Source organism: Drosophila elegans, unplaced genomic scaffold (genome assembly GCF_018152505.1).
Source record: "Drosophila elegans isolate 14027-0461.03 unplaced genomic scaffold, ASM1815250v1 contig_814, whole genome shotgun sequence".
NCBI lineage: Eukaryota > Metazoa > Arthropoda > Insecta > Diptera > Drosophilidae > Drosophila > Drosophila elegans.
This window is the reverse complement of record NW_024546167.1, coordinates 11,292,666-11,320,456: the sequence shown is the minus strand read 5'-3', so window position 1 is coordinate 11,320,456 and position 27,791 is coordinate 11,292,666. Positions and strand designations below refer to the sequence as shown.

Sequence of the window (27,791 nt, the reverse complement as noted above, 5' to 3'; positions counted from 1 at the left end):
AAAAAAAAAAACTTAAATGACATGATTTGGTTGATTTTTCTTTGTCATAATTTCGGATTTCCTTCTTTTTTATTCATGTTTCGTTTTTTTTCTGCTTAGAGTTAAATAAATCGTCGACTTGTCTTTTTGCGATTTTGTTACACAAAATATTATATGGAACTTTTTGTGCTACGAATTTCCAAAGAGTTAAGTAAATAAAAAATGCAACAAAACTGTATGTACAGAAAAAAGTTTTCCCTTTTGACTTTTTAGAAAGTTTAAGGGTGATTGAATGGAATGTATTTTTGTAGCAAGGCTACTTAAAAAGCAGGCTTCAGTTTTCTGATATATTTCGAAGTACTTTTTCCCTTTGGCAGTCTTTAGAAATTCATAGCAAAGAAAATCATAAATATTTCAACCGCTGCTAAAAATCTTCTATAAACTTACATCGATTGTATATTTAACTAGAATTATATGTTCTGTGTAGATGTATATTCATGCACATACAAATATATATATATATATATATAAATGTCAGTGAGCTTTTTTTTCGAGTTATGTACAGAGTTATATGTTGCATTTACAAATCTATTGGTTCCAAACTAGCACTAGATACATGTATGTAGGATGATTCACTTTAGAGAGAAGGGGACACAATTCGTTCACGTCATGAGAGGTGGAAAATTAGTATGAGAAAAATTGTCAATCTACAAACTAAGGTCTCCAATAAAAACTATAAATAACTTAGGATACATAAATGTGCGATGCAATAATCCTGCACTCAGGACAAGCCGCTACCATGACTATTCCATTGCACTTCTGAGATGGAGGGCAGCGCCTGATGCTGCTGCTGTTGCATACTGCCGCCAGCCGGTGATCCCGCATTGTTGCTGTTATTATTGTTGCTAATGCTAGTGATGTTGTTATTATTGTTGTTCTGTCGCGTCCGCATCACATCCTCGGCCTGGGTATTGCAATGTGGCCGAGGACCCGGCTCCGGTGTATATGTGAAGGTCAGACCAGTGGCATAAATGATGCCATCGTTGCGCACCAGCGAAATGGGCACCTGTGTGGGTTGTCGTACCTGCAGCATGGGCAAAAAAACTCAAATTAAGTAAGCATTACAAGAATTTACATTCGAAAAACCTACCCAAAGCCATTCGCCGCGGAACTGGGAAATCTCGGGCACCACACACAGCAGTGTCTCCGTGCATCGGTACATGGTTTCTGCCTCCACATCGCCGAACCACACCTGCAGATGCGGCGTGAAGTTGTCGCCACTGAGCTCCAGCATGGCCACATCGCCGCCGCCATTGAGATTCAGTGAATTTACAATTGGCACTGGAGTGACTGGGGATCTAAAAAGGGGGTTATAGGACACAATGTCAGCAAATAGATTGACAAAGAAGTAAGCTATACTTACGCCACGGGACCCATGCCCTCGTAGAACTGATATTCAGCCTTGTCGGTGGAGATGATGGTCCAGCAGGCGCCGTCATTGATCATCTCCTTGTTGGGCTCCTTGGGACAGGGCGTGGCCTGGAACTGAATGATCTTCTCCTGCGACAGGCAAAGGTACATTCGGTCCGTGTCCTTCATGTAGAAGGCACACTTGTGTAGCTGCGATACGGGATCGTCGGCCTCCAGCAAGGCCATCTGCTTGTCCACTTTCCTGATGATCAGCCGGGGCAGGGCCATGCCCGTAACGGAGCACACCAGTTTCACCGTGGCCCCGTAATGGATGTAACCGTCGCGCACCTGGAACTCCTCCGACTCGGACTCGTTGTCATCCAGCAGGTGTATCGTGAAGGCACCCCATTGCGTCGATGAGGCATGGAAGTGTCCATTCTCCACGTGCAGATAACGGGTGGAGACGGTCTGGGAACGCAGGCGATTGAAGAGGGCAACATTGGTGCCGCTGGCTATGCACAGGTCGGCATTCTTCAGCGACTGTTTCTTCTTGGACGGCTTGGATATCACCTTGATCCGTTTCGAGTTGAATACGCCGATGTCGTGGCCATTGCCGTAGAACATCTTCACCGACAGCATGAAATGCTTCCGCTTGTCCGAGTCGGAGATGAAGAGCGTCTTGGCCGCACAGTACTGCTTGCCATTGAGATCCAGCTGCTGCATGTCCTGGTCGCTACTTCCGATTCCGATGAAGGCGCACAGCTGCGCCCCCTGCTCGCCCTCGCCCTGCTGCAGCATCTCCTCGTACCGCCGACGCCAGCCGCTCCCAAACAGATAGATACATGGCGGTGGGCAGAAGAAACGCTTCTCATTGCCGTAGGACTTCTGGGCCACCTGGAATACACACACACACACACACAGTGGTGCAGGGAAATTCAATTAGCACAAATTGGCGTTCAGATTATCGGCAAATCATATCAAAAACCGCAAGCAATGCAGCTTTGTTAATTTTGTGTAATTAATTTCAATTATTTTCATTGCGGACTGGACCGGGCTCGCGTTGCTCAATTTGCGGGCAGTCGAGTGTGAAGGATTCGCATTTGGCGGCAGTCGCCGCTTGAAGATCGCCACCGCTAAAACGGCAACCGCGACAATTTTATTCCATTTCTAAGTCTGCCTTCGCCAAAAACCACAAAAATGTAACACTTTAAACTGGACAATAGAAATACTAGCACCTTTTAATGTTGGGTGCGGTTTGTGGTGCGGATTGACTGATTAGACTTAAGTTTAATTTTGAAAAACAAAAAGTTTTTAAATTTAGGCTCAACAATATTTTAGAACAGTAAAATTTTATAATGGTTGACTGTTTTTTTTTTATATAACAACAAATATTCTGTACAACAATAACTAAGAATTCGAATTCCACAAAATTTTACAATTATAAAATATTTGTTGGAATCCGTTTTTTGTAAGTAAATAAAAACCTACACTAAACACCTTGCAACACCGTTGTCTTTAAAGTTTTAACCTACCTATATTTGTCTTGCTACTATTTAACTAATTCTTTACAATTTTAAAAATCTGAAATTCCTGAGGTTGTACTTGATTTCAAGTTGGGTAAAACGCTAAAATTTCTTACAAATTTTAATAATATTTAAAGCCCTATAAAGCAATGTTTTTTTTGTTTATAGTGTTTATAGATATACCCATTCGCACCTTGGCATGCAGGATCACGATGACCATGTCGTTGCGCTCGCGCATGTACTTCTCCATGGCGTCCCGCGTCAGCTTCTTTTCCTCGATGTGTGGCCGATAAGGACCTGGCAGCAATGACATTTGCATTTGTTGTTGCTGCTGGTGCTGGTGTTGCTGCTGCTGCTGCTGTTGTTGCTGCTGCTGATGGTGCACTTGTAGTTGTTGCTGCTGCTGCTGCGCTGACGGCGGCTGAGGACCGCCGGGCAGTCCAAAGTGCGGCATGTCCTGGCGCTGCTGCTGCTGTTGTTGTTGCTGCTGGTGACTATGATCGAGCGGCGATCCGTTGGGATTGAGACTGGCAACCGAACTATTATCGTAGGCAATGGCGGGCGGGGCGGCGGCGTTTAAATTAAATTGGCTGTAGCTCTTCATTTATGCACATGTCTTTGCATTGAACTGGTTGGAATTTGAAGCGGTTGGCTTATGTATTTCGATTTTTATTATTTGGCAAATTCGTTTGGCACTTCGACACTGCTCGATCCCGTTGTTGTTTTTGTATGTTTTGTATTTGTTATCCTGCACCAACACACACGCAGAGCAGCTGTCGTTTCTCTCACGCACTCTCTCCCTCTTAATCGCGGATTGGCTTTGTTGTTGTTTCTGGCTGGGATTTCGGCTAGTTTCTGGTCTAATCACTAATCACATATTTTTGTTTTCAGGCAGATCTTTACTAGCGACTAGCGGTCGCAGCGGCTGGCTTCTGTTTAAAGGTGCAACTAGCGCTCGAGTTATATTTATAATATGCTACAACTAAAAAAAAGCGACTGAGGATGTTGATGTTGTATCGATAGCTCGATGGGCTCTTATTTATGATAGTCGCTGCCTACCGGCGATATGTTCATCGTTTCGCAACACTGTTTGGAGGGTATGGCCAGGGGTGGCCAATTAGCTTTTTAATAGCTGTTTTGTGTTTGTCCTAGCTTTTTTATGTTTTATCCTAATATATTTCCCAGATTTATACTACAATTTGCGAGCCCCATTGCCTTTTAATAATTTATAATGTGAGTTATCTGTCAACTAAGTTTGAACTGTTTTACCCAATTTCATCGATTTTCTTTCGGTCCTACAAGATATCGATTTTGGCGCACTCATTTAAAATTTATGGCTCAAGCTACTGACCTTCTTTTCATGAGTCAGCTTGTTAAAAACAGGCCGTGGGAACGAACACATATGTAAATATTAAGGATAATTTGCGCAGTAAATATCAAATACAATTGCCTAACAATTAGGTTGCAGTAGTACAAGTAATAGCTGTGAATTAATTATTTACGGATAATTCTTAAGAGGTTTTTTACATTGTAGAGCAAACCATCTTTACTTCATTTTGAATGAATAGCAGTAGAAAAAAAGTGATCTTCAGTGATCACTTTGCATACTATCGATTGTTGCATTCGATATAGCCGATAGCTTCTCGCCGTTCTGCCACATCTAACTTGTGAAATCACGGTGCGGTGCTTGAACTTTAAAGATATTCTAGAAATTCTGTGGCAATGGAGCAATTCAAGGGTCTGAAAAAATCCCTCTATGTATGGACGGATAGCGCTGACCTGGATAAGCGTGTGGAGCAACTGAAGACAGCCACCGGGGGCGAGGTGGCCGTGGAAAATGTGCATCGCCTTTCGTTTTGTAAGTTGCGTGCGGAGTGTTTTATTTGTTTGTCTAGCCAGTCCAATGAGTCAGCAGATTAAAATTTATAGTTTTTATGCATTCCAGCGTCCTATGCCAACTCCAGTTTCGACCTGATCGTGATTGAGTGCGCCCAGCTGACCGACAGTTACGTAAAACTGCTGCACATGCTAAAACCGAGTGGCAAGCTGCACTTGGTGTCCTTCATCGGACCGGCAGCTAGTCTGCTGCAGGAGATAAAGTTGTCCGGCTTTATTAACTGCCGCGAGGAGGCAGCTGATGCCCTGACTGCCGAGAAGCCGGGTTACGAGACGGGCTCCTCGGCCAGACTGTCCTTTGCCAAAAAGAATGCCAGTGCTGTGAATGTATGGAAGATAAGCGGCGACGATGAGGAGCTGATCGATGAGGAGGATCTGCTGGACGAGGAGGACAAACAGAAGCCAGATCCGGCCGGCTTGCGCGTCTGTAGCACCACGGGCAAGCGCAAGGCCTGCAAGAACTGCTCTTGCGGCTTGGCCGAGGAGTTGGATACTGAAAAGGCGAACCAGAAGGCCACCGAGAACGCCAAGTCAAGCTGCGGAAATGTAAGACAATATACATATATTATTATAAACGCCTTTCTATTCTATAACATGAATTCCCATAAATACAGTGCTATCTGGGCGACGCCTTTCGCTGTTCCACTTGCCCCTACCTGGGCATGCCCGCCTTTAAGCCCGGGGAGAAGGTGCAACTGGGTGACAACCTCCTGAAATCCGACATTTAGCTTAGCCACTCCATGACACGCCCAACCAATCACATTTCAAATAGTTTATTAAGCCGACTTACTAACAAACAATAATGTCATAATGTAAATACAAAAATGCACCGCGCCACAAACACAGCGTGTAGATTCAAATATCCAACTGCTCACATTTCGCATGGTGTACCCTTGATGAGATCGCGGTTCTGGCCCATCAAAATGCGATAGTTGACGGCCGAGGGATCGAGTTCCTTGTACAAATACGTCGGCATCTTGTCGGACAGCACCCAAATGGTGCCCTCGTTGTCGATCTTCATGTCGTTGGGGAAGACCAGAGTGTGCGAGTCGGAATCGATCAGACCCTGGGTGTCCGGAGTGTAGGGACGCTTGATGTTCCAGCAGGCGATGGCGTCTTTGTTGACCTGCGTATAGAAGATGACGCCGGTCTCGGGATCAAAGACCTCAGCGGTGGACTGGCCGTTCATTCCACGATCACCAACGTATTTAAAGTCGTAGTAGGAATCTCCGCCGGTCACATGAGATTCGTTCTGCAGCACTCGGTTGGAAACCTTGAACTCCTTGGTACTGGCCAGAGCATGGAAATAGATGTCCTTGGAGTGGTCCGGATTCATGGGACCCACGGCCAGGCCGAATACACCGTCCGTCCACTGGAAGTTCACGCCGCCCACATTGAAATCGCCCTGCAGTGGATCAAAGTGGAAGAAGTTGTGCTTCACGCGATACGATTTGTCGTTCCTCAGCGAGTACACAATCACGCCGTAGGCTCCCAAATCCGGGATATATGCGAAGGCATCCTGGCACTCCGAACGGTCGGCATCCACCACCTAGAAATCAGGTATATTTATCAGTTTTCGAGTTCATCTGTCGCGAATTTTATCTTACAATATTCGCAAAGAACGAGTCCTCCTTCGATTGATCATCGGGAATAGTGAAGCGACGCACCAATGTATCGGTCTTTAGGTCAAAGACCAGGATCGTGTTGGGTGTAATCTTCTTGGGACTGCCCAGGATGTCGGCCAGACCCGTATCGAGAACCCATAGACGATCGCACACGTCCACCTGAATTCGGAATGTAGAAATAATGGTCGAGTTGTTCTTCAACTGAATGCCGGCATCTTGAGCCTTGTCTGCATCCAGGCGTCCGCCCGATGGTGTCTTCTGATCCTGCGGCTGCACATCAATGGGCAGCTTGTTGGCCTCCCAACTGGGATACGGGTGCAACTTCGGGGACTTCTCCGTCGAATCGAGATCGATGTAATTAAGGGTGGCGGCAACACCAGCTTTCCATCTACGATTCAATAGAAAATTTAATTTGACTGAAAGATGATCTTTCAAAATTTAATACTTAGAATAAACTTACAAAAAGTTTTTGCGATTAAAAATAGTATTTTTAGGCAAAAACATTACTAAATCAACCGGTTTGCATACAAGTTTTTAGATCACACTTGCTTGGTAAATACTTCTGTAATTATTATAAGACTGATTGGCCTGTGTCTTATAATTAAAGTCTTAGCTTTTTAGATTAAAGTCATATTTTCTAAAATCGCGTTTTTTGATTGCCTTGCTTAGATAATTGTTGACCTCTCAAAGCTTTCTAGTGGAACTTTGTTGGGAATAAACAATTTTGAAGTTTAATTTGATATATTAAAAACTTGCCAATTAAAAGTAATAAAGGAAAATGATTTAATTTAATTAAATGTGTTCGATTTCTACCATATTCTATATTTAGGTAGACCATACCTGACAGGGTTTGATGCGATTTGTTTTTTATTTTGATAATGCGATTACTCATATCTCCCGAAAATGGGATTTGTTTTTGGGTCTTTTTCGCCATTGAGCGCATCGTGGGTAAGTCCCGATAAGAAATGACGTCATGAATGAATTTTGTTTACTAGTTTTTTGAAAGTTCTGCTTTAATGAGAACAGTTATTTTCCATAGAATTTTCCGGTCATGTGTTTTCACTTATTTAATTATAATTTACCGAATGCTTTGATTTGCATTTAGAAACCACGATTTCAAATGCAAAATAGACTTACACAAAGGAAAAAAAATGATAAAGCTAACTATCCAACGAGGAAACCGGTTTCCACTCTTGACGCTCGATGATTTTGCAAGTCTAGCTTGACATTTAATTACCAACAAAGCCAACAAAAAAGGTAAATATTAAACAAATTAAATAAGAAAAGTTAACAAGGGGTAACCACGCATTTGTTGTCGGTTTTCGGTTTTCGGTTTTAAATGCGGTAATTTACCTTGGCACAGTAACAAAGATTCTGTTTTGCCAGCGCTCCACGCCCAGTGGCAGGTTGTTCTCCTCAATGTAGTGGCCATTCGACTTGGCCTCCGCCTCGGCCTCCGGATTTGGCCAATCGAAGGCCAGCTGCTTCCACGAGAACTTCTCCTCCAGCTTGGCCGATGCACTCCGGCTTAAGCCGCCGACCAGGCACAAGATTAGGCCAAGACTCACCATTCCCAGGGGGTTCATTTCGGAATTTTGGTATTCAAGAGTTCGGTTTTTTGGGCTTTTTACTACCTCCGTTCGGTTTGAGTTGAGAACGCTAACTGCAAGAGCTTGGATCGGAGTCGGGCTTAATATGTTGGCTTGGAACCAATTCGACTAAAGCTTAAAGCTCGGTACTCGAAGATCGGATCACGCAGTGTTATAATCTGTTATATTTAGATACCCAGCTGGGTCTTAAAGTTGTTTAATGGTTGGGGGTTAAAATTAGCAACATAAGCGGAAGAAGATGTCGACTTTGTGCACTCAAAAAGCACATCTGGAATATCATCAACTGTACAGCGAACCCCATATTATTGTTGACAACTAATGGGTCAAAGAAATATCACCAGGATTAAACGTAAAAAATAGGAAATAATAAACCTAAGATAAAAATTCACTTTGAATGGTTATGCTTATTTATACCTTATCGCAAAAAATGTAAGATAAACAAACAAAATTATTAAAATTGCATAAACAATTCAAACCTTGATTTAATGAATAAAGGTTATTGATTCTCTCATTAAAATGCAGCACGAGTGAGGTACAAAATAAAATGTTTGCTTTTAAGAACGATTTGCATTTTAAGAAAATAATGTGTGGAAGATGTCAAATTATTAAGACTGATTAAGTTAAAGTAAACGAACTTTAAATTTAAACATGTTACATTAGCTTTAGCTAAAAAATATAAAATTAACCGACTTGCAAATAAAACTAAATGATTTCTATAGTTTGGTTTCTTGAACAGCTTTCTTTTGGCGCTGCATAGTTTCAGACAACACGAAGACAGTTTCAAATTAAGAAGCTAAAAATCAAAGTTTACTGAACTCTGCTGACAAATTGTTTGATTATTTGTGTTTAACAAAGATTTGTTTGGTACAAATGAGACAAAGGTGAGACCTATTTACGTTTATATGAATGGTAGATAAGAACTTGATTTTAAAATCACAATCAAAACCAATGACATAGTTCTTTAATTTCAAAAAGAAAGTAAATAAAATAAAAACACAAAATTAAGAATAGTAGTAAAGTAAAGCATTTGAATATTTACTAACAAATGAAATCCCACCATTAATACAGTTCTTAAATAATTCTGTTTTGTGTTTTTATTCAGTAAAATTCTCATTTATTCCGTTTTATTAAACTTTAAATTAATTCGTTAATGTTACATTCATAAGAACATACCGAGTTTTTTTATTACTTTGACCTTTTGTTTTTCCTGCATATTGCTACCATTTTGTGTGGTTCATATTTATTTTGTCACTAACAGTAAATTTTCACTTTTTTTGTGTTTTCGTTTGAAATAAATCTGGATTTATTTTACCTTTGCTTTTTCTATTTACTCGTATTTATACAACAATTAGCTTGGCTAAACTGTGTCTTACTTTACTAAAAGTTCTTCTTTCGGCTGTGATTTGAACAAAAGCATAATATTGATTCGGATTTGAAAACACAAGTCGATTAAATTGTTGCAATTGCAGATTCGGTTGCTTCTGGTTGTAATTTTCTATAGTGTTAAGGAGGCGCAGCTAAATGCTCTATATACAATATACATGATCTCGAGTTACACGTCTACCCTAACAGCGTTCCCTATATGTATACGAAATACAATCCAATTAAACTACAAATTCCAACGATCCTTAACAAATATCAATGTACTAGAGATGTTCTTTGCCATGTGTAAATTTCATATATATATATATATATATTTCAATATTTTTATATATAATCATTGTTTATCGTGTGTATAGTATTCATTTCATTTGCTTGGTTTTCCATTTTATTTAACGGCTTAGATTTTAAAGTCTTTCATTTCGTAGGAATTTGATGTTGTCTATGTACGTTTCTTATAGCACTTTTCGTGATGGAATTTTCCCCTTTCTATTAAATTGATTGAATGTGAGTGATATTGAATTTAAAAGGTTTGATTGAGGGTGAGTGAGTGATAGTATGTTATGCAAGTTAGTGAGTTAATTATTTGTTTTCAATAGGTTTCAGTTAAGTTTTAGTTTAAATAAAGTCAATTCCTATATAACGACGCCCTCAATTATGTTCGGTTTCTCTTCATTTCCTGTGTATAATTTATATACTTTATAAATGCAATTTTAGAACTTACAGTACGTTCAAAAATTTTTCATTACCATTTAATTTGTCTATGTATAACAGTACATAAAAATTAAAACGTTTCTTGAGCACTTAACCCACCCATAATATAATAATATTAACTTTTGATGCTACACTAGTCTAAGCTAAATGTATACATATCCTTTCATTATCTAATATTTGCTAGACTTTTCATTCGATTTGTGCTATTTACGACTTGCTGAAATGTAAACTATTAAAACTTTTATCGAGAGCACACTTACACGTCACACACACACATGGATCTATACAAAGTGCCTAAAGCTAACTTAGCTAACATATTGGGAATCAAACCGATTACCCTGTCGAGATCTACAGAGTTCCATAGTTTGATCCCCGGAGTCTAGGAGTTTGGTTTGTATTGCCGCGACCTGGTTCGAAAAAGACACGTAAATCAAAACTGAGAATAAGGAGAAGGCCGCCAGTTAGGGGTTTTCATCTATGCAGATTAATTATAGAGAGCTCTTGGAGAAAGCACTGAGCAACAGAGGTTCAAACAGAAAACTCGCTTAACTCAACAGTACAGTATTTTCTAAAAAAACAACGATTTGTTTTCTCTTCTTGCGTTTAAAAATGACTAACTTTAACATTATCTTTTTTTAGGTATTTTCTCGACTTACTAAAGTTTTTGGTTTTTGTGTTTCAACTTTAAAGCCTAACAATTCGCTTAGTTCAGATGCTAATGTCGTGTTTTTCTTTTTTAAGTTAAAAGTATTTCGTTTTCAATATTAATTCTAAACACGTTTAAGGTACAATACATATTTCATTATTCTACAAAATTGCTGCTACCAATTCACTTATTTAGCTCAGCTTAAAGTTGATACAAAGTTTATTAAGTACGCGTTTTTTTTATTAAATCCATCTTCCGTTAGCATCATTATTTGCATTTCATATTTTCTGTATAATTCACCTATCACGCAAAGGAAATTGACAAGTTTTTTCATGTACGATGCTCATGAGTATCTGTAAAATAAATTTATAAAGAATTAACAAATTTTGAATATCCAAATATAGGGTATTTAAGATTGTTAAAAACGTGATACAAATTTCATGCATATTTAGAGTAAGAAAGTGTCATTAAAGAGTACATTGCGAAAAAAATATTTGTGTATACAGAGTGCTAAAAATGCATAAAAGCTTACATTAAAAAATGAGAATAGTTGCGTAACGTGCTGACAATAAGTTTGCATAGCATTAACATAAGCAAATAACCTTTGAACTCCATTTATACTGTTGTTCCTAATCAATTGTATCAATGCCCACGAAAATAGCTAAAATTTCTAATTAAAATTGAGAACATTACGATTATGAACGTCATGCTAAACCAACGATGCTAATACCGAGTATCACATGCAACTGGTTAAATGGAATGCTGGTTGGATGGATTCAGTTCTACTCACCTTGTGTGATTGCGAGTGTGGCTGCGGGCGTGGCATGTGCGGATGAATTGATGAGGGAAGCGGGTTGCGAAGTTGTCGCGACGGCAGCAGCGGCGGCACCTGTTGCTCCATTCAGTTCTGTGCCCTTGGCGTCGCCCCGCTCCACCAGCCGCTGTCGCAGGACTCGTATCTTTTCCTCCTTCTGCAATGGAAAACACCAGGCATACTTAATATTTGCCTCTGTTACAAAAATTTAAACTTTAATTTAAAACAAATGACCCCTGCATTCAAAGGTTTGATTATTTCAAATAATATACCATTATGATTTACTATAAAGACATCAATATGATCATAGGAATAGTACAAATTCTTTACAAAGATTAATGCCAATCTTTTCATAAATTTCACTTATTTAACATGTAGTGCGAATTTGATACTTGATTTCCAAACTATATAAATACTATATACTATTTAATAATCATATTAAAATTATTAGTTATATTAAAAGTAGAATTGAATTGTACCATAGGTTTGTGCAGAGACTCGTGATCGAAAAATGCATTTTTGATTAATGTATTTTGGATTTTTTAAGTTTCAAGGTAGATTACAAATAAATTGTCTTACCTGTGTGATCAATCGTTGTAATTCCTCATTTTCGGTAACAAGTTTCTGATAGCGTTCTTCATCCTCCTTTGATATCGCCGAATCGGGATTGTATTTCGATTCGGCCTTATCCTTAGGATGACGTATGACCTCAATGACCTACACGACAAAAAAAAGGGACTAGAATTATGCAATTCTTAAGGGAGTCCTTTAGACTTACCTTTGGCACAAATATCAGCAGCATGCTTAGGAAACAACAGAATATCACAGCTAGAGCAACGAAGGCGAAGGACGCGTCCTGTTGCGATGCAATGACCATGCCCACCGGAGCTGTTATCAGACAGAGGACCACCACATTGTAGATGCTCATGCCCACATAACGCGAATCGTTGATCTGTTTCACTTTAATGGAGCGCGTCTCGTAGGCCAAAAACAGGCCAAACACCAGGATTAGCCCCTTGAAGCCATACACAAGACCTGAATATTAGATATTCCATTATAGTAAGAGTTTTGTTCGAAAAGGAGCGCTTTTGGTACATACCCAACCACATGGAGTTGCGTTGACTTTCACAATGCTCAAGCTCTGGACGTATTTTAATATCATCAGTAGTAGATACTGGATCTTCGAGTGGGAATGTTTCGAGATAACGCTGCAGCGGATCAAAGATCTGCCATGAGAGTAATATCACTAAATCTATTGATAAGAGGCCCGAAACCATGGTGTATAGCTTCCAAGGTTCCACTTTTTTCTGCAATTACACAATATGTTTACTATATACTTTGAAATTCCGAATATTTGATAATACCACCCACCTTCGGGTCAGTTTTTGCTTTTGTTGTAAATCGGTGCACACGCCAGACCTTGCTGAACATAGCACCGTATGCTAATGTAAAACCGGTGGATAGTAACCAAGCTCGAGCTTGACATATCTAATGGGTAATAGAATTTGACAAATTTAATATCGATTGTTATGGGTTTTTTGAAAAAAGAAAACTTACCTTTGGATATTCCTCGGGGCTAACAAAACGACCGTCCATACCCAGTAAGATGACAGATATTAGACAGATAATGACACCAATTAACATGATCGTATTGCAAACGGGATGCGAGGATTGTATTACTCTGAAAGTGAAAAGAACTGAGGTAATCCACGGAAATACGCAGCTGTTTGCTGATGATCATCTACCTTCTATGCTTATTCCATATATTAAAGATGATCAAGGCGAAGGCAACAAAGATGCCGCAACTGGAGATGGTGCACATGCACACAAATAATGGCAAGGACACGGTGCGTAGAACATGCGTGACAATTGTGCGATCTTGAGGAACCTTAAATAAAATATTTGAAATATATATATATATACGAAATACTTTATTAAAAATCTTGTTCACCAGTGATATAACCAACGTATTTGTGTACTGAATGCCAATTTTATTTACAAAATATTTTATACAAATTTGCATTACAATGAATCATGTTGTCTGAGCACTTTCTCCACCCTTTCTCGACTTTTTTCGTTAGCTAAAAGCACATAGAAGGAAACCTGACTATAACCCTCTTGGTTGGGTTTGATATTACGCGCCCAAATTTTACATGTTACGTGGACACGTTCATTTGCATTCAGATTTTTTATTTTAAGGGCCACTATTCGATTGAGATCGTTTGGACCGAAGAAAGATTTTTTATCTTTATCCAAGACATATTCAATTTTTTCTTCAATATCAGTGTGTTCTGTTCTGAACGCCGGCTCTGGATGAAATTCAATCTGAACATTTTTGTTTTGATCCGTTCGGCAAGTGATCCAAGTACGGTTTTGGCGATCCTCATCCGATGTGGAGTTCACCAATAGGCTCTTTAAGGCCGCAAAGTCAACCTCGTCAAGTTTGGCACTGACGAGCTCATCGGAATCAGTATATGGTTCCGTCCTGAAGCCAATTATGCGATTTACCTTAAGGAAAACACATGGTTCTCCGCTAGGATATCCGAACTTTTCATAAGCATTGCAAGTTTCAAATCGTGGACTTTGTCCAGAGTCGCCGTATTTGTTCAACAATGCCATTATGCCAGCATACTTTTCCATGACCTCAGTATTGTTCCGTGGATCGAATGAGATCGAATTCGGACTAGTTCGAGGTCCGATAGGAGCAAAAGTTACAGATGGTTGGGTCATCTTGAGCACTGGTGATTTTCTGGGAGTTTTGTCTGTGATGTAATCGAACCAGGCCAAAGAAAATAGCAGGACAAATAAAATATAGCAAGCGGCAAAGATCAGAGTGTAAACAAAGTGACTTGGACGGCGTAGTTCATATTTTCCATGTGTTTTGTTGTAGAAGAGTCTGCGCCATCCGGTTCTTCCCGGAAAATGATATTCACAGCCCTCGTAATAGGCACGCCTATCATTCTTCAAAGGCATCTTGTAGGGACCATAATCCGGCGGTGCATCCACAATGAGCTTGTTCAGTTTTCGATTGTCACACATAATGGGGTTCATGTAGAACACTTCAGTTCCGTCGTCAATGGGTTTGTAAGGTTTATCTGTGTTTGATCCTACGTCCCTAAACTTTCCTCCACCACTGTATTTTTCAGCAGATATTGGTGGATAATTTGATTTGGGTAGGACTTTAGTATTAACTCCAATTTCCCTTGCTCGATCATCCAAGGGTCCAATATCAATGGGGTTATCATCTGACTCAGTTTTGTAAACATACTTCTTGTGATGCTTTTGCACTTTATCAGTGACTTGGCCAATATCTCGCCGTTTTCCATCAGCGTGGTGTTTTCCCAAGTCGGTTTCTACAGCCACGGGGGAGACTCCTGATCCTGGGGTTTTTCTACTTATATCCGTGTTGACTCCTATAGATCTGATTTTTTTATTTCTCTTTCCTATTTGTACCTTTTGGTTTTCTCCCAGTGGCTGGCGTTCTCCAGGGATCTCCGAAAATGTCTCTGTTATGGGAAAAGTCCACGGTCTCTTGGACTCCAATTCTTTTTCTGGTTTCGGAAAAGGTATCTGCTTCTCTTCATAATTCTTCCGACTTTCCTCCTCAACTCTTTGAGCAGCATGTGAGATTTTTGTATTGGTTCCTCTGTCTTTTACCGGGGAATTACTATCGTCATCACTAGAGGTGTCCTTCCATTTTATTTCGTCAACATGACTTTTGCCAGTTCCTGTAACCTTGGAACCTTTTATCTCATCGATGGTTTTGGGTTGTTTAAGAAAATCTCTTTTTGATAATTGCTGATTCTTTAGCTCCTGTAATTTTCCCATATCAATCAGGATCAGGGAACGATCATCATTAGTTTTGGATCGGCCATAGGTACTACCTCGCATAGTCAAAGATCCAGTTGAATCGATTTCGGTTTCTTCTTCCTGGCCTTGAAAACTTAAAGGAGAGTTAACTTCTTGATTGCTGGAAAATCGACGTCTAAGACTACTGTCTGGCTCCCAACTTTGCTTCTTTTCAGAGTTTTCTGCATCCAATTCTGATGAGCGCTCATAATCCATCATATCTGCCAGATATGCTTCTTTATCAAATGAATCAAATGGCTCCCTACGTCTCCTTCTAGAAGTTCGTTTATCACCGTATTCAGGTCTCGGGTTCTTTCCTTGTCCTCTTGATGTTTGTGGCTTTTCATCTTCTGAATTTTTAAACAGAGTTTTTCTAGTCTCTGTTGATGGATTTAGATCCTTCTCTTTTTCAATGTCGGTTTGGCGGCCCGAATTTCCCTTATCAAACGCCTCTTTTTGCGTTGCAGAACTCGATACAGATATTGATGATTTTTTCGGATTTGTTCCTTCTTTAGGACCAGAAGAAGATTGCGGTTTGTTGGCTTCGTCATTTTCCTGACTAAAACTAACTGAGGATGCTTCAGTGTGACTATCATCTTTCGCCGACTTTTGTTTTTTTCCGGTTTCATCTAAAGAATCCTTTGTATTTTCTTGTTTTTTATCTTCGTCAGACATTTTTTTGGTTTTACTAATAGCAATGACTGGAATGATATTCCAAAGGTCACTATTATGCTTACCTTGCCACCTATCCACTGTTCAGTATTCAACCACGACAGATTATCCAACTGGGTATCGTAGTAGCCCAACTTCTCGTACTTGCCATTTATCATCTGTTCGATTTGAGTAAGGGCAATACGATCGCCCTGAGAACTGAAAGCCACCACTCCCTACAAAAATATTTTAAATATTGTTTTAACAATAGTTTTAAATTATTTAAAGTTGTAAACCTACCGAGACACCCAGAAACTGTGTTGAGTTCATGGCAGCATAGATTTCATCGGCAATTTCCTTGTCCGTATAGGTAAAGTCCCTCAGCGATTTATTTCGTTCCATGGTCTTGTTGAAAGCCAAAGCCACACTCCACACCGCATCATATGCTAGTGGTGCCTCCTGATAACCCTCCGGATAGCGATCGTGATTGATGTCATAGCCCTCTTCGATTAATGCCTGATTCAGTCGATGTCTGTTCGAAACAATAGAATATTTACGCAAAAATATTTAGTTATAAGCCAGGACATACTTACCGAAACTCTTCTGCAGTCATTCCAGATATAGTTGTCTGATTGTTTTGATTCCACATGAGAGCCTCTGTCGTCAGATGTCCCTCGGCAGCTATCCGCATTTGCTCCACTGTGCAGGTGATGCCCTCTGCTTTTAAGTTGACCTCATACCAATTGTCTTCGTACCAGCCTGAAATATAATTCGAGTTTTATTTTAATAAAAGGATAAAATATACAAAAAATTACAAAGTTGACTTAAATTTTTACCAAATAAAAAATCACGTAGCCGACTTGTTGGTTAAAAGGATTATTATATATTAATGCTGTTTTGTTTTTAAGCTGCCTTTAAATGTTTTCCAACTTCAATTAGTTTCTCTTGATGCACTTTATAAACTTTTATTTAACTTGACTAAATTAAGGCATTGAGGTGCAGATTCCTTGTTCATTATTATAAAATAAATTAAATCAAACAAATTGAAAAGAACCTTTGTTTTTGATATATTAATTTTAAATAAATATTTATTTTTACAAATATTTAATTAAAATTGGAATTAAGTTGTACTTTCATTTTGATTTTGAAATAAAATATTTCATATCATTAATATATCCCTGATTTTCAGGCCTTAAGGACTCACCAATGAAGAACCATACATGGGCCCGGCCATATAGCTGCTGTTTGTACATTTCGCATAGTACCCTTCTGGCGGCCACGACATAGAAGAGTCCCACGATGATGCGTGCATCCTGGCGTCGCAAATTGCGCACGGCGTCTGTTGGATCGGAAAGAAATGATTGTCTAGTTACGATTTCAACGCCAGCCTCCATGCATCGATTCTCGAGATCCTCTACGGTCTGCAATGGTTTGAATTAGTATTATGTATAGTTTGGAATTATTTATAGGCCAGAACATACCGATATAAAGACCTCCTCGGCCTGCTGCAGAATGGCCACCCGGGACCAGCCGAATTTCTTCATCAGCTTGATGCGGGTGGGATTGTGCACCGTGGCCGATGGATGGGTGCGGAATAGAGTGGGAAACCGCTTGCGATCCGATAGAGCCGGACTCGAGGCCCCATAGCAGAGCTAAAACAAACGATTTTGATAATTTCAATGCAGCCAGCCCATCGACTAGCATTATGCAACTGCCACTTACCACAATGAGATTCCACATTTTGGCAGCCTCGGCCACAGTGGTGCAGACCGTACTGCATCCCGCCAGCAGCATCAGTTTTTGCGGTTTGTTGTAGAGCAGATTGTACATCACGCTGGCGCCCAAACCGGGCTCACACTACAGATAGAATGGGATGGAATGGTTTGGGAAAGTGAATTAGCCAGTTGCCAAGAAAATTATATTCGCCGTCACTCTTCGATAAATATTCATACATAAATGGGTTTTTGCTTGATGGCCGGCGGGATGTATTGATTATGTCCACGCCAAGCCACAGCCCTTAAGAAGTTATTAATAGCGAATTTCCTGTAATTTATGTGTCTGTCGTCATTCGAAGATAATTATTGAAATTATTAATTTACTTTGTGATTCATGTGCACCAATTGATGCGCATTAAATTGTAATTGATGGCCAAAAGGGTTAGGTTTGATTACTGGATTACCTTGTTAAATAGCTCACATACACTTATGTTGATGTGTAATCTAATTGCCAATGTCTTTTGAGATTAAATTTGTATGTATTCATTATTATAAAACAAGATTTAGCTTTCTACCACTTTATAAACAATTTGAGTAACTTATTATTGCTTAGACTTAGACTTTTAAATTTTTTAGAGCGGTGGAAAAACGCTGTAGCTTGATTTATTATACGAATTTTTAGTAGTTTAATTTCCATACTCAATACCCTTGCTTATTCAATGTATCCACCTGGATAATATTTTTTCATTATTGTTTTTATTAATCCCCTTGCCATGGCATTATCAATTAAACAAGATTCATTCATGATAATGAATAATTCAAGATGGGGTGCCCCTCCTCTGTGCTTTTTTTCCCTCATGTGGGAATGATGTACATACGTGTATCCACATTGACCATATAAATGATTCATTCATTCAGTTATTCATTCTCCCATTCATTCATTTACATGGCAAACTCGTTTTCGCTGTTTGTCGTTTCCTTTACTTATCCCCAAAACCCCCTTTTCTTCCTGCTTCTGACGACAACTTTCATATTTCTTACTTGCCTTGCGTGTAAACAACCATTCTAATTGTTTTTTTTTTCCTGTCCTTTTCATGTCCAGTCCCTGTTTATGCATAAGTATTATCCTGTTCATACTCCCCCATCTATTTAGATTTAGGTGTGGGTTTCTGGGTCTCAAAGCATGCCACAATATAAAGCCTAGCTCTAGTTTAATAGTTTTCCTTTGTGTTTTTCCCTTGCGTAGAGTATGCTAATTTTTTAGTAAATTTGACAGATATAAACTAAAATTAATTGCAGCCACCTTAAACTATTTAAAAAAGAAATGAAATAATTTTAAATTACGACTAAGTTTATAAACAACTAATTATGTGACAACATCGAAAAAGGACTCTTTACAAACACATCTAGTCATTTGCGCTTTTTGACAATTTGATTTAGGACTACAAGTCAAAAACTCTTTTAAGAAATCGGAACAATGAAATATAGAAAAAAGTAGATTTAAGTACAACACATTTACTCAGTCTGAACTGTTTGTTGTTGATTTTCAATGCTTGTTCAGGAGTATTAAAAATAAGAAATTCGACGAGTCAAATTAATTAAATAAACTTTTATAGCTTGCAAAAACTGCCAACAGCACCCACTGCCATTCCAGTATAGTTTTAAACACAGCTACAGCTAGTTACCTAATTTCCTTTTTTAAGAGCAAAAGTTTTGACAGCGCTTTTAAGTCATCTAAGTGGTACAGGTAAAGGCACTTATCCATAAATAAAGTGGCAGCTACGCAAGAGTAAAAGTTTAATGTTCCAGTTCGTGGCAGTGCATTTTGAAATCGATGTTGTATGTGACACTTATCGGAAATAATAGTGGTAGTTCCGTTGCTTATTTCAAATAAACCGGAAGGGCGTCAGATGGTTCGGTTACCGCTGGCTAAACATCCAGCTTTGTTTATATTTCTTTATTCGCTTCTCTGTGCTCCTGAGCAGGCTTCTTTGGGACATTTCACACATCAAAGTAGGTCAAGCAAAAGGCAGCGGCGAAGGCAAAGGCAAAGGCAACCATTGCGTGCGACCTTTGCCCCTTGTCGTTTGCCATGTGACGTGGATTGTGGCGGTGGAGGTGGATAGAAAGGGGATGGTCCCTTTGGGGGCAGGGACAGCGGCAGCCTGGGACCTGGAGATGGCAACTAATTATGCAGCATTTAACGGAAGCTGTTTGCCTAAGCCACAAACATAACGCGCCCGACTAAGTCCAGCGAGGCGAACTGAACTGAACTAACCAGAACAGATATGAACAGAACAGGGACTGAGACTGAACTGAGTTTACCTCTCCGCCTCTGTCCTTATCTACATATTTGTCCGTATCTGTATCTGGCCCTTGAATGGGTGTGGTGCGGTGTTGTGTGTATGTGGCCTACGAAATATATTGTGTAGTATAGTGTAGTGTAGTGTAGTGTAGTTTAGTGTCTGTCCCTCCTGGCAGCCTTGAATAAAAATAACTCAAATGATGAGCTACGGCTGGGCCGGGCAAAGTGACCTCATTCAAAACTCAAAACAAGTAGTTAAGCTTTCGCTCACTTAAAACTAATGAGGTTCGCGCTTATAAATAGGCAGGGCCATACAACCGCCAAAACCGAAACTGTAACTGAAACTGTAACTGTAACCGAAGTAGTCAAAACCGCAACAACTGTACCGCAGACCCTTAAAATGAAAAACCCACAAAAAATGTGCAAAATATGAAAATGAATAAAAATAGTTTAGCGAATATACAAGCGCGCCAAGGGGCATTGATAGCGCCAGTTAGCTGGGAAATGGGGAACTGGAAACTGCGTCTTTTACTGGCCATTTATTATGATACATGGCTTTCTCGATGGCGGGTATTTGGTTAATAGCCTCTTCACTATAAGCTAACAAAAGTTTCAAAATCCACTGAAAAGGATACTTTTTTAAAGTTGATTTATTGCTGGGTGTTTCATTCACATTGGCATATCTTTTCATTTGCTATTTAAAGGGCAAACTGTTTAGTAAACAAAATATATAAAAGGGAAAAACTTTGTATTTGAATTTAGAAAAGTAAACAAATTAAGCTTAATTCGCCGTTTGATTAAAAGTTCTTCTTGAATGTAATAAAAAATGAATGTAATAAAAAATTCCAAATCGAGTTTTTTAAAATGTAGATTTCAGATTTCTGAACCGTTAAATATAATTTCACATTATCATTTCATTATCAATAAATATGTAAGCCAAATGTTTTTTATTTTTATTACACCTTATACTTTTTATGCTTATAAAAAGAGCATTACGCGACATTGATCGGGTGGCCTTGTTCGCAGTAATCTTATTGTTAAATACCTTTTATCAATTACAAATCACGCATATAAAAACCCGATTAACCGAACTCTACCAATATAATTGCTGCTGGAAATGTGGTTCGAATGTGATTCGGTCGAACCTCAGTTACAATTTATGTGCGGTCATTAAGCCGAAACGTTTGCCAAATATTGTTGGACATGGTGAATTGGTGGCGAATTCAATTTGTGGAACACACATGCGTAGCAATACCCTTTAATGCGGCATAATAAAACTGTTTGTCCTTTGTTAACAGACAGGCCAGACCCAGTCCGCCAACCCGAAGCCATCATCCCCTGGAGAAATATGCTAATGAATGCCAGTGCTCAGCCAGCACTCCAGTCATCAGTGAGGGGAAACAAAAACGAAACAAAATAAGTGGCACCCAAGGGTATGTGACAGGACACCATAGGAGGCTACATATAAGTAGGGCTTATCGCGTTCGCAGTGGCCCGTGCTCCGAGCTCCGATATCGGCACTCAGTACTCACTGCTCACTACTCAGTACTCACTACTCAGTACTCACCTCGCTGTCGTTGCTGTGCAGGATGAGCTTGAAGCCCGGCAGCAGATTCGGCTGCTTGTTGACATCATCCAACGCCAGTCTTGCGGCAGGCATACACGCCTGACCGCCCTGCCATCCTCCTTTGCCGGCTATCGGAAAGATGCCGCCGATGTGCAGCTCATCGGGCCTCCCGGCCACGCCCCCTTTCAGGTGCGGCGAGGCGATCAAACAAAGCAAAAATATCCAAAACGTAACAGCACCATCACTTGTCATATCCTGCAAGAAAGGACCACACAGAAACAGAATCAGAATCAAAATCAGAATCTAAGGACATCGAATAAAATGCTTGAAATGTGATTACCGAATTGCCGAGCGAACAAAATACAAATCGGGGAATACAAATACAAATACAAATGGCAATACAAATAGAAATAGAAATATAAGAAGGACACCCGCAAAAAACAAGCCCACCAGCGATGGAAAACGAAAACGAAACAAAAACGGTAAGAGGCGAAATGAAACCAAACCAAACCAAACCGAACCAAACCAAAGCGAGCGTCAAGCTTCGTTTTATGTGCCAAAGCAATTTTTATGACTACATCGGCAAACGTAAGCAATTTATACACTTCGGTGTATTCCTGCCGATGGGGTATACTAGATATGATATGGAACTGGGCAGCAATAAAAATATGACAATTATTTATGATTGTACAGTGATGAGACAATTTTTAATTTGATTTTGTACCGCAGATTTAAGGATCTATTTATATAAATGACACTAAGGGTCAGCTAAATCAATTTAAAATGAATATTCACTTCTTAAATTCAATTTTTTAGTCACAAGGCAGTACATACATTGAACTTTCTTATATTATAATAATATAATGTTATTGTTTGCCATGTGACTAAATCATTCAAAGGACATTAAATAATATCTCAATAATTGATTACCAATCTAACAATTTGAATTATGTTTAATGCTAACTAATTGCCTAATAAGTAGAATCAATTAAGGTTAAGATAACTAATTTTATTGCTCTTGGCAACTCAATTTCAATTTTAAATATACGTTTTTTGCCAACTTAATGGTTTCTGGACAATAAATCCTGTCAAACAAACCTGAATAAAGAATATCATTCTTCATAATCCACTTTATAAAACGTGCATGTTTAAATTGTATTATTGTTGCATACTTTTGGGTAATGTTTTTGGTTGTAGCTTAATGCAGGATTAGGCTTGAGATTTTTCTTTATTTGTTCATATATGTATGCGTATATCGTTTTAAAGGTTTAAGAGCTTAAGTGAAAGCTTGTTTTTTGTGTTCGTCTTAATGTATGCAAACATTTCTAAAGAAAATAAACCAATTTAGAGCCAAATAAGCTTGCAGGCCAGCAAATCCATTATGAAAATTGAAATGAGTTTTATGCATCTTGTAAAACTTTTTGCTTTAAATTTTCTTTTCAATTAAGTTTACTATTCCAGCATTCGCATAAATCATAATATCAAAAATGCCTTGCTGAGTTTTATATGCCAACGGTAAAATTTGTCTTATTTGTGATGATAAAATATGTATCATGGAAAATAATAAAAGTCATTAGAGTAATGGAATTCAATTTTTTTTTTTACAGAATATATTATACATAAGTCAATTTGGATTAGCTTAGGTCAGTTTCAAATCGACATCCACCTTGCTGAATAATCAAACGAAGTAAAAACATGCAAACTCTCCACGTAAAAAAGGAATAAAACGTATCCAATAATCCGAATTCGATTTCCCCTGACATTTGAATTCATTTGAATTTAGTTAAAGAATTTCATGTTAATTTACTCATTAAGAAGCAAACTGCGGTCAGGGCAACGATTCCGATCGCACACTAATCCCAGAAAATAGTTATCGCAATCCACATGAAGCCAAATCAAATCTGCAACAAATTCAATTGTTTGCGGACCGAATTGAACTTGGATTTAATAGTAATTGTCTCTTTGTCTCCCACTCTATCGGTTTTCCTTTATTTGTCTGCGTGTCTGTGTGGTTTCTATTTTAGTTTTGATTTCGAAGCTTTTAAGCTTTGTTTCAATTGAGATTTGTCGAAACAAATAAATAAATAAGCAGTATTTATTTGGCGTTGTTCTCTTTTTTCGCTTGTCCTGAGTTTGTTGTTGTTTTTCTATTTTTTTTTTTGTCCTGAGCAAGGGCATTTTGCGCTTCGGCGCCTGAGTTTTATGGCTTTTCATTGTCTACACCCCCACTTCATCTGTCCGCAGCCCCTTTGGCAATGTTCTAAGCTCCTGCCACAAATTTTTGTTCTATAAAAAATGAAAGAACTTTTATGTAGGGGAAGCCTCTTTATCTCTATGCGTCCTGCGTTTGAGAGGTAGACTCACGCATACTTACAACCAGATACGTAAGAACATGGAGGGGTTTCAAAAAAAATGAATTTAAAGTATGAATTGTAATATATACACATTTTATCGTCAGCACGTTTTATAATTTATTATGGTTCTTAAACACTTAGCTTGTGCATAGTTCTAAGCGAAATATCTACTTAAATAAAGGTACTGATTGATATCTGCTCGTATACGAACATAAAATTCGTACCCACATTGCGTATACGTTATTTTAGTATTTAGCATAACCTTAAAGGATAGTCATTCAAAATTTCAGAACTTATCTGTTAAATAGTTTTATTTTACAAAAAGAAACCCCCTTAAAATGTTTTTACATTTAATGGTAATTTATTTAATGGCTCGTGTTTGAAAATAAACAAATCTAGAAAAACTGTTTCGAAAACTTCCATAATCTGGGGTTTCACAGAAATCTCTGTCAATCAAATTTGTTTCGAAAGAAACAGTTAATCAATGTTAATTTTAACCAAATTTCGCTGAAAAACATTTCTGTGACACCCTAAAAAAGTTACCTACTTTTTTCTATAAATAAACTAAAAAATCGGTAATTTAAACATGTAAAATGCGTGACTTTTGGGTGACAAGTTAAAAATAAAATAAAGTCTTTGGTAAAGCATACAAAAATATAAAAAACCATGTTTGCCGTGGCTAAAAAGTCTATTTGTCCTCTTCGGATGATGAATGAGGGTTTTTCATGCACAAATACGTCTTTTTTAGCAAAAACATTTTTTCAGTGTTTGCATACGAGTGCCGTGGGTTATTGAATGGAAATGCTGTCGGTGGAGCATACAAACATACACCGCCGCATCCACTCCAAATTTGTTTGCCAGTTAATCGCACTGAGGCGCGTTAATCATGGCGGTTTGTTAAGGGGTGGTGGTGCGAGGGGTGGTTAAGTGTGTGGTGCTCGTTTAAGGGGTGACTAACTCGACTAAGGTGTGGTTGCAGATTTGGCGAGTTGACACCTTTGACGTAGAGTTGCTGCTGAAGTGGCTCTGAGGGGGGGATGAGCGCTAAGGGGCTAACTTCCTAGTGACCTAGTTTACAAACGCTCATACACACACACACACACACACACACCCACACCCAGACTCACAACATTAATTACGCCGAGAATTCTGCACAAAACGCGACCAATGCTTCACTTCACTTGGCTGCCTCTTCACCTGCTGCGCCTCCCTACATAGAGAAAAAAATGAATACAGATTGTGATCGTCTTGTCCTAATTAGCTTCACGCAATTCTTTCTAATAGGTGCACATCAGGAGATGAATTCCACATTTCGTTATAACATAGGATATAATGCGTAAAGCTGCTGCCTTTGGTTACAGAAGTTCGTGCTCAAATCCTCAAATTTTTTGGCATACATTTAATTTTCATATCTTCTTATTATAAATAAATAAAATAAATATAGAATATAAAAAGGGTTAAAGCATTAAATAAATAAGATATTCTTATACATTTTCCTTTCTGTGTAGCTAATATCCAACTGATAACCAATTTCGTCTTTCGGTCTGCCACAATAATGGATAAACGGAAATTGTGTTTTTAAGGATCGAATTTATATTTTTCTTTAAAATAAGTAATTCATTCATTAAATTTAGTTTTTCTTTCATTTCTATTTTCACCGTTTTAGCGGCGTTCTTATTTTCTAAGGAAATTATTATTATTTATTACGTTTTTTTATTATTTATCATAGTTTAGTTGAGTTTAGTATTTTTTTTAGAATATTTGTATAAGTAATTTTTCTTTGGGTACTGTCTTTTTCCCTTATCTTTCTGTACATTCCCTAGGTAATGTTATCGACCTCGAAAAGCAAAGAACAATTTGATTTTATAAAGTTACTCTATTCCTTCGAAATAGATTCTAGGTTTTTTTTTGAGTGTGTACTCTCGCTCACTTTACGCTTCACTTACTTTGCGTATTGCCGTTTAAAAATGCGATGTTGTTGTTGTTGTTGTTGCTGTTGTTGTTGCTACGACTGCTCTCGCTTGTATACTTTGGTGCTGCTGCTTCTTCTTCTCGGTCTCCGCTTTATCCTTTGCCGTTGTTTTTGTCTTTGTCTGCTCCTTTGCTCCTTTGGCCGGTGCTTCAATTGTTTCATAAGACGCTTCTTCGTTTTGCGCTGCTCCTTTTCGCGCGGACAGGGGCGTAGGGGGTGTGTGTGTGTGTTTTTTTTTTTTGAAGGGGTCACGGTATTTCCAAAAAAGGGGTCAGGGGCCAATTCAGTGTTTGTTGTTGTTGCTTGTGATGTTGTTGTTGCTTTTATCGCTGTTGCGGCGGCGTTGTTCAAACATAATTTGATGACTGCGCACTACAATCGATAATCCCATGCACAAATGCAGCTCAGCACATCGGCATTGGCTTAAATCCATTTTAATGAGCACGGATCCCGATAATTCCGTAATCCCCAAATGATGGCAATTCCTTTGCAGGCCCTGCTGCTCCTGCTGCTGCTGCTTTCTTCTATCCTCTCCTCTCCCTTTTCTTTTTATATCTGTTTGTTGCACTTTCACAAATAATACGAGAGAAAAAACTGAGACGTGAGGGGCGTGAGCTTTTTTTTGTCAACTTTGTTTGAGTTGTTCGGATTGCGGTTTACCTAAAAACGTATTCGACTTGCTATAACTTTTTTTTGTACACTATATCTTTAATGATTTTCGTTTAATTTCTTATCAAACTAGTAAGCTTCTGGCTGTGATTCGAGGGCCATGAATTATTAATGTATTCGTTTTATTTCACTTGATATTTAACTTTAAACACTCTGCACTCTATCAATTCCCGCACCGTAATTCCATTTTAAACGTATTCTTTGAGGTTTTCTGTTTGTGCTACACCTTTCTGGAGCAATATTTTATGCACAGAGTGGTGTTTTTCTTTTTGTGTCTATTTTTTGTACAGACTTTTTCGCATTGTATTCGGGGGATGAGACGCGAAAGGCTCCTGCTGTGTTCGTTGTGTTCCACATGTATCCGACGACTGGAACTCCATGACTGACATTAACATTTTCGCCTTGCCAGGACGAAAGCTTGGCGAGCAGGAGCTTTTTGGGGGAAAGCTCACGGCTTCCGCTTTTCCGCTTTTCCAGTTGCCAAGTCGGGTCTTTGAAGTTTCGCTTTTAGTTTGGTGGCCAAGTCGAAAGTCGCGAAACTCTCCGGGCAATTACGGTTATTAGGGGAGTGGGGGTTGTGACTGGGATTGTTAATGGGGGGTGGGGCACAAGGACGAGGGCGGGTTTAAGGACACCGGTTTTATAGAGTTGTCAAATGGCCCCAGGAACGGCCAGTCAAAACATCAAAATTCACTCGCAATTGGCCAAGGGCAATGCAAAAGCAACAACGAACTACGAAGTCGGTTCGAAGGGGGCATTGTTTTGAAAGCGAAAGGCCATATAATGGTTGCTTGGTGCACGCCACGCCACATTCAAAGCCAAAGTTGAGTTTCATTTTTTGGGGTCGCCTCATCGAGTCAAACATGCAAACACGCACGGGCCAAGGTAAGCAAGGTGAGGTCCTTGTCATTTAACTCACTTGTCGAGTTGACCTTTGTTTGGTTGGTTGTCGTGCGCCAGTGCACGAGTACAGCACAACACCTAATGCCCAACTGCCACGCCTTGAGCTTGATCCATGGCAACTCGTACCTTTGCTACCCACACGTTGTGTCCCCTCAAACCCATCAAGCCCCTAAGACCCTCCAAAAATCCCCCATATCCGCACTTGGCTC

At 39.1% G+C, this 27,791-nt stretch overlaps 5 protein-coding genes across 6 annotated transcripts; 1 reads left to right on the top strand and 4 right to left on the bottom strand.

Annotated features, from left to right (window-relative positions):
- Nucleotides 1-45: 45 nt before the first annotated feature.
- On the bottom strand, nt 46-3,927 carry LOC108139050 (suppressor of hairless protein). The gene is made up of 4 exons (XM_017261668.1): nt 3,106-3,927; nt 1,403-2,283; nt 1,130-1,337; nt 46-1,063 (listed from the first exon to the last, which is right to left on the bottom strand). Exons 1-4 carry the CDS (start codon nt 3,514-3,516, stop codon nt 761-763), a joined length of 1,803 nt encoding a protein of 600 aa, XP_017117157.1. The 5' UTR covers nt 3,517-3,927; the 3' UTR covers nt 46-760.
- Nucleotides 3,928-4,566: 639 nt separating this feature from the next.
- Nucleotides 4,567-5,649, top strand: LOC108138970 (anamorsin homolog). The gene is made up of 3 exons (XM_017261552.2): nt 4,567-4,770; nt 4,858-5,354; nt 5,423-5,649. Exons 1-3 carry the CDS (start codon nt 4,635-4,637, stop codon nt 5,534-5,536), a joined length of 747 nt encoding a protein of 248 aa, XP_017117041.1. The 5' UTR covers nt 4,567-4,634; the 3' UTR covers nt 5,537-5,649.
- Nucleotides 5,566-8,108, bottom strand: LOC108138969 (protein yellow). Its single transcript, XM_017261551.2, has 3 exons — nt 7,787-8,108; nt 6,416-6,821; nt 5,566-6,357 (listed from the first exon to the last, which is right to left on the bottom strand). Exons 1-3 carry the CDS (start codon nt 8,017-8,019, stop codon nt 5,680-5,682), a joined length of 1,317 nt encoding a protein of 438 aa, XP_017117040.1. The 5' UTR covers nt 8,020-8,108; the 3' UTR covers nt 5,566-5,679.
- A 1,011-nt stretch (nt 8,109-9,119) lies between these two features.
- LOC108138911 (gamma-aminobutyric acid type B receptor subunit 1) lies at nt 9,120-27,047 on the bottom strand. 2 transcript variants are annotated; one of them, XM_017261466.2, is made up of 17 exons: nt 25,985-27,047; nt 21,685-21,939; nt 17,820-17,954; nt 17,579-17,749; nt 17,302-17,518; nt 16,691-16,856; nt 16,398-16,629; nt 16,184-16,333; nt 13,343-13,485; nt 13,155-13,278; nt 12,969-13,085; nt 12,697-12,904; nt 12,376-12,632; nt 12,177-12,314; nt 11,574-11,754; nt 11,386-11,453; nt 9,120-11,136 (listed from the first exon to the last, which is right to left on the bottom strand). In XM_017261466.2, exons 2-16 carry the CDS (start codon nt 21,934-21,936, stop codon nt 11,413-11,415), a joined length of 2,532 nt encoding a protein of 843 aa, XP_017116955.1. In that variant the 5' UTR covers nt 21,937-21,939; nt 25,985-27,047; the 3' UTR covers nt 9,120-11,136; nt 11,386-11,412. The 2 variants fall into 2 exon arrangements, with proteins under 2 accessions (XP_017116955.1, XP_041566338.1); XM_041710404.1 differs by lacking the exon at nt 11,386-11,453.
- LOC108138912 lies at nt 13,496-16,176 on the bottom strand. Its single transcript, XM_017261470.1, has one exon. It carries the CDS (start codon nt 16,119-16,121, stop codon nt 13,620-13,622), a length of 2,502 nt encoding a protein of 833 aa, XP_017116959.1. The 5' UTR covers nt 16,122-16,176; the 3' UTR covers nt 13,496-13,619.
- Nucleotides 27,048-27,791: the final 744 nt, after the last annotated feature.

What these genes read in the sequence shown, in the direction of transcription:
- LOC108139050 (XM_017261668.1), bottom strand. Translation starts at nt 3,516, where the DNA reads ATGAAGAGCTACAGCCAATTTAATTTAAACGCCGCCGCCCCGCCCGCC. An exon ending in TCGTGATCCTGCATGCCAAG is followed by an intron (nt 2,284 to 3,105) that starts GTGCGAATGGGT and finishes TGTGTATTCCAG; the next exon opens with GTGGCCCAGAAGTCCTACGG. An exon ending in TCCGCGGCGAATGGCTTTGG is followed by an intron (nt 1,064 to 1,129) that starts GTAGGTTTTTCG and finishes CCCATGCTGCAG; the next exon opens with GTACGACAACCCACACAGGT.
- LOC108138970 (XM_017261552.2), top strand. Translation starts at nt 4,635, where the DNA reads ATGGAGCAATTCAAGGGTCTGAAAAAATCCCTCTATGTATGGACGGAT. An exon ending in TGTGCATCGCCTTTCGTTTT is followed by an intron (nt 4,771 to 4,857) that starts GTAAGTTGCGTG and finishes TATGCATTCCAG; the next exon opens with CGTCCTATGCCAACTCCAGT. An exon ending in CCAAGTCAAGCTGCGGAAAT is followed by an intron (nt 5,355 to 5,422) that starts GTAAGACAATAT and finishes CCATAAATACAG; the next exon opens with TGCTATCTGGGCGACGCCTT.
- LOC108138969 (XM_017261551.2), bottom strand. Translation starts at nt 8,019, where the DNA reads ATGAACCCCCTGGGAATGGTGAGTCTTGGCCTAATCTTGTGCCTGGTC. An exon ending in ATCTTTGTTACTGTGCCAAG is followed by an intron (nt 6,822 to 7,786) that starts GTAAATTACCGC and finishes ATTGAATCGTAG; the next exon opens with ATGGAAAGCTGGTGTTGCCG. An exon ending in ACTCGTTCTTTGCGAATATT is followed by an intron (nt 6,358 to 6,415) that starts GTAAGATAAAAT and finishes CCTGATTTCTAG; the next exon opens with GTGGTGGATGCCGACCGTTC.
- LOC108138912 (XM_017261470.1), bottom strand. Translation starts at nt 16,121, where the DNA reads ATGTCTGACGAAGATAAAAAACAAGAAAATACAAAGGATTCTTTAGAT.
- LOC108138911 (XM_017261466.2), bottom strand. Translation starts at nt 21,936, where the DNA reads ATGACAAGTGATGGTGCTGTTACGTTTTGGATATTTTTGCTTTGTTTG. An exon ending in TGCACAGCAACGACAGCGAG is followed by an intron (nt 17,955 to 21,684) that starts GTGAGTACTGAG and finishes TTCTATCTGTAG; the next exon opens with TGTGAGCCCGGTTTGGGCGC. An exon ending in TACAACGATTGATCACACAG is followed by an intron (nt 11,755 to 12,176) that starts GTAAGACAATTT and finishes TTTCCATTGCAG; the next exon opens with AAGGAGGAAAAGATACGAGT.